This window comes from Capsicum annuum, chromosome 1, assembly GCF_002878395.1.
Source record: "Capsicum annuum cultivar UCD-10X-F1 chromosome 1, UCD10Xv1.1, whole genome shotgun sequence".
NCBI lineage: Eukaryota > Viridiplantae > Streptophyta > Magnoliopsida > Solanales > Solanaceae > Capsicum > Capsicum annuum.
The window spans coordinates 152,509,696-152,524,202 of record NC_061111.1 but is presented as its reverse complement, the minus strand read 5'-3'; the positions used below and the strand labels follow the sequence as shown (position 1 = coordinate 152,524,202).

The 14,507-nt window shown below is 36.1% G+C and overlaps 1 protein-coding gene across 1 annotated transcript; it reads left to right on the top strand.

Annotated features, from left to right (window-relative positions):
• Positions 1-692: 692 nt before the first annotated feature.
• LOC107839875 (tRNA uridine 5-carboxymethylaminomethyl modification enzyme MnmG) lies at positions 693-14,257 on the top strand. Its single transcript, XM_016683525.2, has 13 exons — positions 693-952; positions 1,900-2,051; positions 4,991-5,082; positions 5,530-5,643; positions 6,925-7,255; positions 8,035-8,214; positions 8,796-8,876; positions 10,612-10,830; positions 10,991-11,133; positions 12,473-12,639; positions 12,804-13,021; positions 13,184-13,276; positions 13,895-14,257. The coding sequence occupies exons 1-13, from the start codon at positions 760-762 to the stop codon at positions 14,030-14,032; spliced, it is 2,121 nt and encodes a 706-aa protein (XP_016539011.2). The 5' UTR covers positions 693-759; the 3' UTR covers positions 14,033-14,257.
• The last annotated feature ends 250 nt before the right edge of the window (positions 14,258-14,507 follow it).

Genomic DNA, 14,507 nt, shown 5'->3' with positions numbered 1-14,507 from the left:
AAGAAAAAATAAAAAATAATATAAAATAATAAAGAAAGAAGTTGAGAGAAAAAAAAGAAAAAAGTGAGGGTTGAGAAAAATAAAAATAAAAAGAGAAAATAAAAAAGAAAAATCAAAGTAAAATTAAAAAAAGAAAAAAAATAGAAAAAGTTAAAAAATATAAATATGGAGTTGTTATCAATTATGATATTTATGTAATTACTTCATTGATCAGAGATAATTTTATCCAAAAAAATATTAGTTAATAGATAAAGGCTATTTTAAGAATTTTTTTTTAATTTAAGGCTAAAATTTGAAAGCCACTCCAATTTGATCTATTTTTGAGATTCACCCATTTTCCATGTCCATCTCCCTTGGAACATCAAAGCACTCCTCAAATTTACTTTTCTAAATTAAAACTAAAATAATGGATCAAATTCATAACTAAACACTTAACCATACTCGAGAGATCTCAAGTTCGAGTCTCTTGGGTATAGAGTCACCTTTATTAAGAAATGTGCTATTTTCAGTATAGAACTTTTTAATGCGAGTTTAAATTTAATTATATTTCAATACAGATATCAAACATCGGGTGAGAAACCAACGAAACAAAATCCAAAATGGACAAATATTTAAAAGAGGTTGGACACATTGTAATTTTTGAAACTTTGGGGGTGTACACCAAAACTTATACACAAATGACAAAATAGAGGGGTATTTCAAAAGAAATTTATCTCTCCATATAATGAGCTTCAACAGCTTGTACACCTCTGAATTTTAATGGCGACTGTTCTTTCTCTGAACTGGACCCGGTTCGCTTCCGGTTTACCGGTTCCCCGCTCTTTTGCCTTTCCATTTCTTCGTAAACAACGTCAAGTCCTCAGATTCTACCGGAGCTTCCGGTTTTCCGGTAGCTTCTGCACTCTGTACTCCTCAGCTACCCGTCCTTACACTGTCGTAGCTCAATTGAATGGTAAGTAGAAACACATCATTCTTCGTGTAATTATCCAAAAAAAAATAAAATATAAGTTTAATTTGAAAATGTTTATATATGTACTGATTTGATTCTATTTGAATTTGCTACTGGACACCACTTTATCAAAAAGAAAATTTAGGAACTACGTGAAAAGTGACAACATTTAACTTTCTCGTGATTAGTGACTAATACTCCCTGCATCCCAATTTATATGGTGCAACTGGAATTTCGAGAGTGAATAAGTTTTTTTCTTTTCGACGGAGATTTTTTTATGCATTTTAAATATTATTGTGATTTACAGTACTTTTACGTAGTTTACAGAAATATATATTTTATTTCAAAAAACTTAAAGCTTCTATGTCCAAATTTACAGTCAAAGTTTAGAAATTTGAATCTCGAAATTCGAACTGTGCTACATAAATTAGGACAGAGGGATTACTTAGAAATGCAAATATGTAATGAAGGAGAATTGTGTTGATATGGGGGTAATCACATACATTGATGTGGAAGTTCATCTTCTTCCCAACAACAAAACTTTCAAATAAAAGGAAATAAAGAAGGGAGGGAGGTTCCATAATTAGTTTGACGAAACAACTTAGAAAATAAAGATACAATTTCATAACATGAGCCTAATGAAATATCTCCTCTTGTATATATAGCCCACAGTGCACACGCTCCTTAACCAGGGTCCCAAATGTACTTTGATTTTCGACAGCTTCCTTGGTGGATGCTTGGTCCTGCTTCTCGTTCCAATGGATCCAATTTCACCATATTTATTATCTTGTGCCTCATTCATAACAAGATAGTTTGCTAACATTTTGATAATATAAACCAGAGAAGTCAGTAGTACTGTGCAGTCATGTGTATTTTTTTTTTTTTGAAGGTAACAAATTCAGTCGTGTTTTCTGCTGAAAACTTCTGATGCATTATCAAAAATTTGGCAGGCTCGAGTAGTTATACTGAAGTGGGTGATGAAAGATATGACGTGATTGTGGTGGGAGGAGGCCACGCAGGATGTGAAGCTGCCCTTGCTTCAGCACGATTAGGGGCGAAAACACTGCTTCTTACTCTTAATATTGATCGCATCGCATGGCAGGTAACTAGAACTCGTATTTTCTCGTTTTTGGACTGAGCCTATTTGAATTGACTTATATTAGGCACCCAAGGGTGTGGACTAGTGGTCAATGAAATCGGTTGACAACATGAGGTCTCAGGATCAAATTCCAAATTCCAGCAGTGATAAAAAAATACTAGGTGCTTCTTCCTATATGTCCTGGCCTTGGTGGACAGAGTTACCAGGTGGAATTAGAGGTGCAAGAGCTGGCTTGGACACCCTGGTTATTAAAAAAAGTTGACTTATTTTAGGTGCTTCAAAATAGCTTTTAGGCACTTTTGTAGCGTTTGGGTAAAACAAAAAAGTGCTTTTAAGCACTTGTTTTAAAGCCATAATAACAAAACTAAGCCAAAAGCCATAGTTTCCTAACTTATGGCTTTAATTCCCCATTACGTGCAATGTACTTTCTATTCATTGGTGTTTATTTTTTACTAACATTAAGTTATATTTGTTCGATAATGGGCACTTTGTCTCCTTATATGGTTTTGGACAATTAGGAATGACAATGGGGCAGTGCGGGTGCGGTGCGGTGCGGGTTTTAAGCTATGCGATGCGGGTTAAAGTAATTTTTTTTTAAAATGGTGCGGTGCGGTGCGGGTTGCGGATATATGCGGGTTTAAAATAACAAAAAAGCTGAAAATTAATATTGTTCTCGTGAATATACCTAAAATTATATGTGTTCTTTACTTAAATTTTATGATACTTAAAACTACATGCATAACACTACAAATAAATAATTTTATAGTAGCTTTTTTAACATCTCTATTCATTTGAATAAAAATATGATATTTGATCATTACTTGTACACGCTATACTTTTTGACAATTTTTTAGCGAAAAGTGCTATAATAGAAATTAGTTATTATTTTCTAGTTGTAGATTTGAAAATATTATGATTTTCAATAGAGTTACAAATTTTTCAAAAAAAAAGGGAAAAAGTAAAAACATGGGGCGTTGTGGTGCGGTTATGGGTATGAATGTGGGGCGGGTTTATGTGGGTTTAAATGTCATGCGGTGCGGTTTTAAAACTTGCGGGTTTAGTAAAAACCCGCACCACACCCGCACCGCACCGCACCATTGTCATCCCTATGGACAATCCTTCGGTCATGTGCTAGCTTTTCGGGTTGAGTTAGGCCTAAGGTCTATTTCTTTAACAATCTTCTTTGACCATTTTTTAAATCAAGAAAATTGTGGCATAGGAATATGAAACTATAATTTTAGAAGAATGAATTGATCTAATCTCAGTTAGCTCCACAAAATGGTCAAACTGACAATGATAAGATCAGAATGGCAAATAATTTGGAGCAGAAGGAAGTCTACAACTACGTAATTTTAAAAAATAAGGTTGGAATTGACAGACTTGATTGCTTCTTCCCAAGGGACAATTTGTAAATTTGTGCTCTCAAGACCTTTAGACTATACAATAAACTACTGACTCAGCAGGCTTTCAAAAGGAAGTTCATAGTACCCGGAACCAGAGTATAAATGGCCACATTATGTACGGGGCATGGAGGAAACCTCAACCAACTGAACTAAAGGCTATCAAATGAATAGAGACCTCACAAACCTGGATAAGAGAGTTGAGGAATCACAGGAGCAGCTTGGGATCACTCAGGCTTGCAGTCTGACCTGCTCAATGTAGAACTAATCAGTACAATTGCTAATCCAGTTGGAAGACTGGTCGGAGAGGGTGCTAAGACAAAGATCCACAGCCACGTGGATTTCCAATTGAGATTCTGATACCAAGTACTTTTTTATGCCTTTATGAAATCAAGGTAGATGATCTTTTGATGTCTTGCAGAGTTGATGGTGTGTCTATTCAGTTGATGCAACAGGCTTTTGATCACTTCCCCTAGGTCTCGGGGTTCCATGCTAATTTGTGAAGAGCTCTTCTATCTGGCAGGAGTTTCACAAAGTTTCAAAGAGCAAGTCCTCATTTAAATGCACTTTTCTAATGGTGAGATGCCATTTAGGTACTCGGGGATACCTCTCTCACCAAGGAAGCTGAGTGTTCAACAATGTATGCCACTTGTAGAGAAGATGACAGCAAGAGTGAAAATAGAATGATACAAGTGCAGATGAGACACTGGTTCATCTTTTCTTTGAGCTTACTCAAAACATGTATGGAAGTCTTACTGACCTGGATGGGTGAAAATAGAATGATAACAAGCTGGGAAAATGAGGTCGCTTGTCTGGCCAAATGCATGAAGAATAATTGAGTCAAGGCTGATATTTTGAAGTTCTTATTTGCTGCATCAATACCATCTCTGGATTGAGCGCAATGCTAAAAGATTTCAGGGTACCCAGAGGGAGAGCAATTACAAAGTTGGAGTGATTGTAATTCAATTACACCACTGTGGAACCAACAACCGCGGTGGAAAAGGATTTTAGAACAGTTGAATAGCTATCCTACCTAAGAATATCTTTTTTCATGCTTTTGTCCTTTTTCTTAGTGTAGCAAGAGGTTATTTTTGAGGACTAGTTCTAGAGTCTAAAGAACTAGCAGTTTTGTAATCAGTTAACTTCCGACCTAAAACAAACTTGTAAATTTGTGATGTTATGCTTCAATTGCTGCTTCCAAGGACAGCGTGTAAATTGTTAATAAGTCACTGTGAAATTTCTTGTGTAGAACATTCTAAAAAAATCAAAAAAATTCCTTCTGTAGAAAATTATGGAATTGAAGAGAGAAGGAAAGACTTCTCTCAAGACCACTCTTTGTATGATATTTGAACTATGTTGTTCTTTCTTACAGTGCTTTTTGCTATGGTCTTTTATGTTTCTCTTTTTATTCTTTTGTGGTTTTCTTTAAACTCCATTAAGCTATAATTTAAGGACTATTAAGTTTCCAACCCATTGATGGTTCTTATATTTTAATCTGCTTTCATCTCATGATTGTAGTCTTACTATTCAAAATATATGCAGCCATGTAATCCTGCAGTTGGTGGACCTGCAAAGTCTCAGCTGGTGCATGAAGTTGATGCCCTGGGTGGTGAAATTGGAAAAATAGCAGATAGGTAAACTTTGGAACTCCAACTGCTATTGAAAATTTTATGTAGTTTTGGTAACCAGTTCAGTGGAAGCATTGTTGTTTTCAACTCTGAAAAATAGGAAACAAAATCATGTTTGTGTCTTTTAAAAGGTAACTATTAAAACTTGGCGTCAACTTTAAGTTCTTAAAAAAGTATATGGCGCAAGAATACTATAAAAAGCCTGGCGGGCTTACAATTTTATGTGCGTCTGAAAGGAAGAATAACTGAAGAACTATGAAAAATGTCAAGTAGGGGAAAAAAGAAAACAATGAATGAAGTAGCTTGCAAGCATGTAGACATCTTTGGAACAAGTTTGGCAAAAAAATGGTAGCTTGGGCATATTTTTGTATGGAATTCGATGCGCTTGGAGTTATAATTCTTAATCCGCCTATCATTATTCAGGGGACTGATGAAAGTTTCTTTTTCCAATAGGTGCTATTTGCAGAAACGTGTTCTTAACATCTCTAGGGGCCCTGCTGTTTGGGCATTACGTGCACAAACAGATAAGAGAGAATATGCTCTAGAAATGAAAAAGATCGTTGAGAGGTAAGTTTATTGTCCCAATGTAGAATACAGTTGTTAATTGTGCCAATGTAGAATACAGTTGTTATCAAGAATGACTTGTCCTCATGAGTAAGCTGCTCAAAGGTTTTACCATATGGGGCAGATGTGCTTATTAAGCTATTTTATAAATTTTATGAACACGGGGAAGTCATTAAAGCTAATAATACATTATTAACTTCGGAAACAACCTCTCTACTTCTGCGGAGGTAGTGGTATGGACTGCGTACATCTTACCCTCCCCAGACCTCACTTTGTGGGAATACACTGGGACTGTTGTTGTTGGTTTGTTTCTACTGCAATTACCAGTTACCCTGTGTTTCATTTTTGAAATACACAGAGAAATAAGTATTTTATGAGTGCTACACAGGTCCTGTTTGTATGATTATGCACTTATTTCATAAGCTTTGATCTATTGCTTGTGGTGAGATAAAGATGAAAGCTTTGGTTCATGGATCACTTGTAAACTAGGCTGACATCTCGGATACTTATCTTTCTAGTTGAACTTTTTATGCTTTAAAATTGCCGGGCTGATAAATTACATCAAGGCCATAATATACTTTCAGTAACTTGTCACTGTCATGCTACTGTTGTTACGACTTGTCCTGTGCTTGAACTACACAGTGATATAAGTATTTTATTTGCGCTAAATAGGTCTTTATTTCTTAAGCTTTGATATATAATTCCTGGAGAAATAAAGATGCGAAGCTTTGTAATTTCTGGTCCACACTATAGAGGTTCATGGACCCGTTATACTGGAGGGGGATCTAGGATGTCTTTTTAGAAAAATTTAATATACTTCTCAGTTAAAGTTGTACAATGTCTTCCTTTAACAAACTATTGGAAATATATATCCGTACCCTGCAAAAAGTTGGACTGCTGACAGAATTCGGGTCCTTCAGGGAATGACGGCCACATTTTCTTTATTATATTACAAAGTGGTATGAAAACAGTCACCTTAGGTTTTGGGATGACTGCTAAGCTGATGTAATTGTCACCTTTTTTCCGAGCCGAGCTAATTCCGTTTCTCTCACGTCCTTCTAAATTAATGTGTTTCTTATTTTTCTTTTTTTGGGTATAAAAAGGAAAAGAGCTGAGCTATAAACATCTATTTACTTACCAGAAAACTGAGGAATAGAGAAATTCGATTTCTTTCTTGCGCATTGTTGCACGACTTTGCAAGTCTATTGTGTTGAAATTATGTATCTCAAACATATTGGTGATCCACCCTCACATCTTCTGAGCCTAACTTGCTTCCATTTCCAGCACCCCAAACCTCTTTATCAGAGAGGCAATGGTAACAGATATTTTGTTGGGGAAAAATGACAACATTGAGGGGGTCTGCACTTTCTTTGGAATGAACTTCTATGCACCTTCAGTGATTCTGACGACAGGGACCTTTATGAGTGGGAAAATATGGATTGGTAGAACTTCGATGCCTGCTGGAAGAGCTGGTGAATCAGCTTCCGTTGGTCTAACAGAAAATTTGCAGCGCCTTGGCTTTGAGACTGATAGGCTAAAAACTGGAACCCCTGCACGTGTGGACTCTCGTACTGTAAATTTCTCAGGACTGGAGCCTCAATATGGAGATGAAGAGGTCCTTCTGCTTATTCTTAATATGTAGGTTCTGTAGACTTAGCTGTTGTTTATGATCTCTAACCACGCTGAACTACTTGTGCAATCCAATAGTATAATACTTACGACAATGTATTTTGTGGGTGAATTTCAAATATTGGATGCCTCTGGATGAGTTTTGTTTATTAAGTATGTTGTATAAGCTAGGATGACTTGCAAGTTCATGCTTTCTTTATTTGAGTTGTCTCATGGAGAAACTTACTTGTCATTTCGAAATGCTCTGGATCTCTCTGAGCCTAGATCTGATTTAGTATTTCCTCCAAAAGTACTCTGATAGTTGATATCTATTTCTCCTTTTCCCTGATCCTCAGTTATGTCTTGATTTTTACTGATAATAATAGATGTTAATCTGATCAAAAGACCAATTTATTATGAGCAACTTTATATCTAACACGAAACTTCAAGTGTGTGTTTCTGGGTGCTATGTGCTATATAATACAAGTTACATGATGTCCAGCTCCCCCTTTCCTCTGGAGTAGATTGTAGTGAACAGCATATACATCATGAGGGGCCTTGTGTTCTTGATAAGTAGCTACTTGTACAGCTTTCATTTTTTTTGTTGCCTTCGTTTTATCTCATGAGGGTTTAAGATTTAGAGGGTTGAAATTCCTTTCGAAGTGTGCTATGTATTTGTTGGTAAGGTTCACTTAAAAATAATTAAATTTTCTTCATCAGTAATTTAGATGTATGTTACATGCTCATGCCTCTGCATATGTTCTAACATTTATCATTGATCCTCAGGTAAGCTGGTTCAGTTTTGATGCTAATTACCATATAGAGAGGGAACAGATGTGTTGCTACCTTACACGTACCACAAAGAGTACTCATCAGCTTATTAGAGATAATTTGCATGAAACTCCTACTTATGGAGGTTGGGTGGAAGCTAAGGGTCCTCGATATTGCCCCTCCATCGAGGATAAGGTATTGTTTGATGTTGCAGAATATGGAGCTTCTCTCTGGTTTTGAGGCATATAAAGTACAGATAAATTTGCGAGGGTGTTGTTTTATATCATCAAATGCTCTGTTAAGAGAGTGCAATTGTTAAAGCAGGCTACTATTATACTATTTCTCAAGCATGAAAATTTGGAATCATATACACAAGCTATGTTATCAACCTATTAATGATCATGATTTCAATTAAGTATAATGTTGTCCCTTTTTGTTCTCCCTACAAAATAGTTATATCCTGATATTTGAATGGGAGGCAAATTATATCCACTGAAATTTCTTAGTAGTTATTTTGTAACTTGGGAACACCTTGTGCTATTGAAGGGAAAAGAAAGTAAGTGGAGGGAAGATTTAGTTCCATCTGATATTAGAATCTGCTAACGTTACTAATAGTTCTTCTATGAGTGGAGGGTAATTCCTTGTTTGTAAAAATGTATGCTGTGGCGAGTGTTAGTTGATGTAAATTTAATAACTAACTCCCTCGTTGAAAACTTAGTTCAAATTCTCTGTTTGTTCTCCCACATGAAGTATGATTATCTTTTTAACTATTTCAGATTGTAAGATTTCAAGATAAAGAGTCTCATCAAATATTCCTTGAACCTGAGGGTCGAAGTGTTCCTGAGCTCTATGTGCAGGTTTGCTGACTCTTTGTTTTTTTGGTTTCACTCTTTGAGTTAATATTTACGCCTTACTGGCGGAAAAAAGCTTTTCGTTGACTGTAATCTTGTTACAATCTGCGGTGTTTATGGTATAAATTCTTTACAATTGAAGCAGTAGTTAATTGATTGACTAGGGGTTATCGCATCATGGGTGAAGCGGTGTGTGTTATGTAACACACAGAGTGAACGGTGAGGTGCAAAGTGATCCCAGCTAGAAGCAGCAAAATTTTTGATTTTGACTTCGAAAGTTGTATTTTGAAAAAGACTTTAAAAAGGCCTTTGCCTTTTGAAGGTCCTAGGATTCCTCCCCACATATGCTTCAGCTTTTGGACTCTATTTTCTTTGTTTTCCTCTTCTCAGCTTTACAAGGCCTTTCCGACTAGTAGCTTTCTTGGCCTACTTGCTTCTAATTTTTCTTCTTCAAGTGAGTCTTTTTATTATGCTACTCCTCTTCAACCCTTTCAGTTACCAGAGTAATTGAATATGAATTGGATGTTGCAGATAGATTCTTTTTATGATTAATTTACTGAAAATTGAAAATTTAATTTTGCGATGGGAGCAACTTTTACGTGACCTTGTTGAATTACGTTTACAGGATGCTTTTGGTATCAAAGAGAATGTTTTTGTGAAAATGTTTAACGTTGGGAAATCATTTCCCACATCATGTTCCCGTTTTTGTCTGTGTTTTAGGTAAAGTATGATAAGCGTGAACGTGGAGGATTGTGTGTGATGACTGTGTTTGGGTGATATTTAATTGCTTCTAACATTTTTTTTTTGGTTTCCAAAAAAAAAAAAGTTTAGAAGCAACGTTAGAGGGGGGGAAAAGAGCAATAGAGGCAAAGTTAACAATTTCAACCTGTTATCCATTGCGTTTTGAACTGTGCAAGTGAGCAAGTGATAGTTTAAAGAAAAATGACTTCGTCCTGTATATGAAAGGCTTAGGTTTCTCCCTTTTGAGGAAACTATTTTCCTTCTGTAACCTTATCGAGAAAAAAATATTTTTGTTGGAAAACATTTTTTTTTGAAAATGGTGGGGAAACATTTTCAACAAGTCAAAGTAACCCAATACTCATTAACATTTCATCTAGAAAACATATTAGAAAAGCATCTTTGGCCATACCAATCACACCCTTAACGATGTTTAATATAAGTAGTTGGAGTAATATTGTCATTTATGATAAATAATATTTTTTTTGAGAATAGTATATTTAATAACAAGGGTAAATAAATTTGTTATATATAATTCGATGCTGAAAACTAGTAATTTCAATTGTGATTTGATTTACAAGTGCTAAATCCATGCATATTAGGTAGTTTTTGTATTTCCGGAAAATTGGAGCTTTACTTCGAACTTTGAAGAAGTGTACACTCTTAGGGTCTCATTGGCTTTTTGTGCCTCTCTTTTTAAATATTGCGTTCAAGACTGTTACCTATTTCTAAGTATAAAGAGTGAAGGTTATGCGAGTTAGCACTATCGTTGAAATTTATTTTAATTTTCTATAACTTGGTCTAAAGAATTGATGGAGATGTGGTGGCAGGTAGATATGTAATCTACTTAAAGCTCTCTGCTGACTAATTTCGTAAAGTTAAAATTCATTTTCTTAGTTCCCTCTCTCTTGGAAATGAAACACTCCGATGCTATATACCACTGGATTGCTGTGTAAAATGCTCCTTTGCTATTTGCACAGTGTAATGGTTCGTTCATCTGTAGGGATTCTCCACTGGTTTGCCTGAGAGACTACAGTTGCCACTTTTACGATCATTACCTGGACTTGAGAACTGTACAATGCTCAGACCAGCCTATGCTGTAGAGTATGATTACTTGCCTGCTTATCAGTGCTCCAGATCCCTAATGACTAAAAGGATCGAGGGCCTTTTCTTTTCTGGCCAGATAAATGGGACAACAGGCTATGAGGAGGCTGCTGCCCAGGTTTTTATATTCCAATTATGCTCACTTCAGCTTATGTATTTTTGTCTATGTATCCAAAGATATAGGAATGTTTATACTAGTTCCTACTTTTTCACTAGCCGTTATGATTAATGTCTGATAAGGTCTTCTAAGCCTCTTTTGGTAAATTTTCCGGATGCAGGGGATCATATCTGGAATTAATGCAGCTAGACATTCAGATGGCAAGCAACTTATTGTTCTTGAGAGAGAAAGTAGTTTTATAGGTACTCTGATTGATGATCTTGTTACCAAAGATCTTCGAGAGCCTTATCGCATGTTGACAAGGTGAAGTAAGACTAGTCATGTCTTAGATATGACCTCCTTTCGTTTCGATTAAGCAACATGCAGTAGCTACAATTTTCTTACTGTTAAGTTCGCTGATGAAACCCCAATATTCTTGTGGTTGCATTATTGTCCAAAGCAACAAAAAGTTGTTTTTGTTTGAGTGATGTTCTGTTTAACCTTTATTTAAGTATTTAACAATATTGACCAGCGACATAACCTTACAAATAAGTTAGGAGGCATGCAATACCATTTTGTGGATAATTGACAACCTTTTTTTTTTCTGAGCTGGTCTATGCCGTAGATTTGTCTGTTTTTTGTCTTCTTCTCTTTCCATGTTGCTATTGGCCAAGCCATTTTCTGTTCGTCATTATTAGATACCCAATTTTATCTCTGAACCTTCTGTAAGCAAGGTGCATCTTTCCTTGTGTTTGTGACCTCAATGCTCTAATCCTTGGGCAAGCCACGCATGAACGGAAACAAAATGAAGAAAAAGATTAAAGAAATATTGATGCCTTTGGCATTGTTGTAGACATTGTTTAGTTTTATTTGCTTTCTGGTGAAGTTATTTTCCATGTTTAAGTACAGCTGTTGTTTAACTTGTTTTTCTACCAACTTCTTTTTTCTTGAAAAGTACCTCCTGACTGATGATTTGGATTTATATTTTTAGATCATGTTGCATGAAAGTTCTTATAAAAATTAATCTTTGCTTATGGCTTTGTTTAGACTAATACGGATGTCATTGAACATGGGAAATCCATTTCTTTCTGCCATTCTTTTGACAAGTCAAGTTACAATTTTCTTTGCACTTATTGTTGGCTGAAAAAAAGGGATGATAGGCCCAACTCAATTCCAAGAGCTACCTTATGAGGTGAGGATTGTCCAAGTGCATATAAGAGGATAATGGAAGTTGGGCCTAACTCAATTGCAAGAGATACCTGGACAATAGTCCATTTCCATTTCCCTCTACCAATGGAGGACACTTCAAACGCCTATGGTTAGACATGTAGTGCGTATAACATTAGGAAACCAAGAATATAGAGATGAATCTGGCTCTAATATTATTGGAAGATGGCAACCTTCTTTCTCTAATAATTGAGAAATACCTGAGGCCCTGTGGCACAAGGAAACCTATTGTCTAGGTGTATGACGTGTTATTAACATTACTGAGAAATCTTTACTAATTGTCTATGATAGTTCTCATCTTTCTGTGTAGATATTTTTTGATGATAACAAGTACATGACCTGTTATTAACCTTACTAAGGAATATTGTCTAATTGTAGATGATAGTTCTTATCTGTCGGTGGATTTTTACTTGCTAATAGTCTAATATGCCTTCAGCCGCTCAGAACATCGTCTGCTTCTGCGCTCTGATAATGCGGATAGCCGTCTCACCCCACTTGGTCGTGAAATCGGTCTAATAGACGATAGAAGGTGGATGATGTACCAGGAGAAGCAAGCTCGTATCATGGAGGAGAAAAAGCGGTTGAAAGCGGTTAGAATTTCAGGTCAGCACTGTTTCTTTCCGTGTCCCCTATGCTTGTTGGTGGATACAATATTGTGAAAATTTTACTTGTGCTTATGTGGACATCATATTTGTAGAAGTAGATATATGAATTCTTCTGTTCATTCATTTCCTGTCAAACGCAATGCCTGTTTCTGTTGCTTCCAGGTGGAGAGTTGGCCGCTGAAGTTACTCTTCTCTCTGGTCAGCCAGTAAGGGATTCATCAACACTAGAGAGCCTGCTTAAGAAGCCACATGTACAATACGAAGTTTTTGATAAGCATGGGTTTGGAAATTCCACTCTGTCCAGGATGGAGAAACAGTGTGTAGAGATTGATATCAAATATGAAGGCTTCATTGTGCGCCAGCAGACCCAACTTCAACAGGTAAATAGTGATGCATAGGCCTTATTTGCTAGAACTAGAATAGGGGACTGTTGTATCTGCACACTCATTGGTCTTTTGATCCTCCATCTCTCCGCTTTCAAAAGCCTCTACCTCTAATGAACTGGTATCTCATATCTTTGCGGCATTGACTTCTGTATGTAGATGGTTCATCAACAGCACAAACCAATTCCTGACGACATAGATTATTTTGCAATGACGACTTTGTCGCTCGAAGCACGTGAAAAACTGTCAAAGGTATTTTCTGCTTCATTTGCATTGCACTGCCATCTTCTTGCATGCACAAACTTTTATTTACTTCCTTATACTTCTCACAGGCTCTATGGTTTAGATCATTCTGTGCAAAGAGGACTTATTGTGCCTAATTATTCTATTTATTAAATTTTTCACAGTACAACTCCTTTTTTGAGATTTTCTACAATGTTTGATACCATCCTCCAATTATATAATTGGATACAACTTCCAAAGTTTTAATAATCCAATTCATTTTACGAATCAAATTTAATGTTTGATGTTTTCTCCATCAAGTTTACCTTCCACTGGTTACTTCAATTGTTATTCATATAAGTTGGACTAATAGTTTATGCACCTACGCCAAGTTACGTAATGGAGGGAATGGTAGTAAGACTTGGTGTAAGTTCAATTGTTCTAGTAATCCTGGCAAAGATGATGTATTGATTGATCCTCTTTTCTTTATTCTCTTAGTTCACAGACATTGTTGGATTTTGTGTTGTCATCTGGAGAAATGCAGAAAGGGAGAGAGAGGGATGAGAATTGGGGTGGGGTTATTGGTTGTAGGATTGGGTCTTTGTCAGTTGACTAACACTTACCATGATTGTATCATCTTGTGTACAGGTTAGGCCACAAACAATTGGGCAAGCAAGTAGAGTTGGTGGAGTTAATCCTGCTGACATTACAGCACTCCTCATTATTATTGAATCAAACAGAAGGAAAGCCAAAGAGCAGAGTAGAGAAGCAGCAGTACTTTTGTGAAGAATAAGGATGAACAACTTAAAAGTCCTCAAAAGACAGTCTCATCTTAAAACCAGCAGCTGTTCTTGTTTGTATCATATTTAGATCAATGAAATGAAGGCCTTATTTAACCCGCCGGATATCCTGTAACAAGGGAACCATCCTCGCCTCGGATATTGCATGATATAGTCTTCTTGTTTTCGTTTGAGATTCTTTTAATGAAAAGGAAACCAGAGGTTTAACACAGAGTTGCAAGATAAAAAGCATGTTGACAGTTAATCTAGTTTATGTCGTCCCCCTTCCAAAACAGAAAGAAGTTAAATTAGAGTTTGTGTACCGGGAGTCATAGTCCTTTGTAACTAGGCAGATGTTGGTTAGTTATACACTTCCAGTTTTCTTGTTTAAATACAGTTACAGCAAGCCATTTATGTGGTTCCTTTGTGTCTCGTTTCTGCAGTTTTAACAGACGTGTCAATTAGGGTTCATTTGGTTGGAA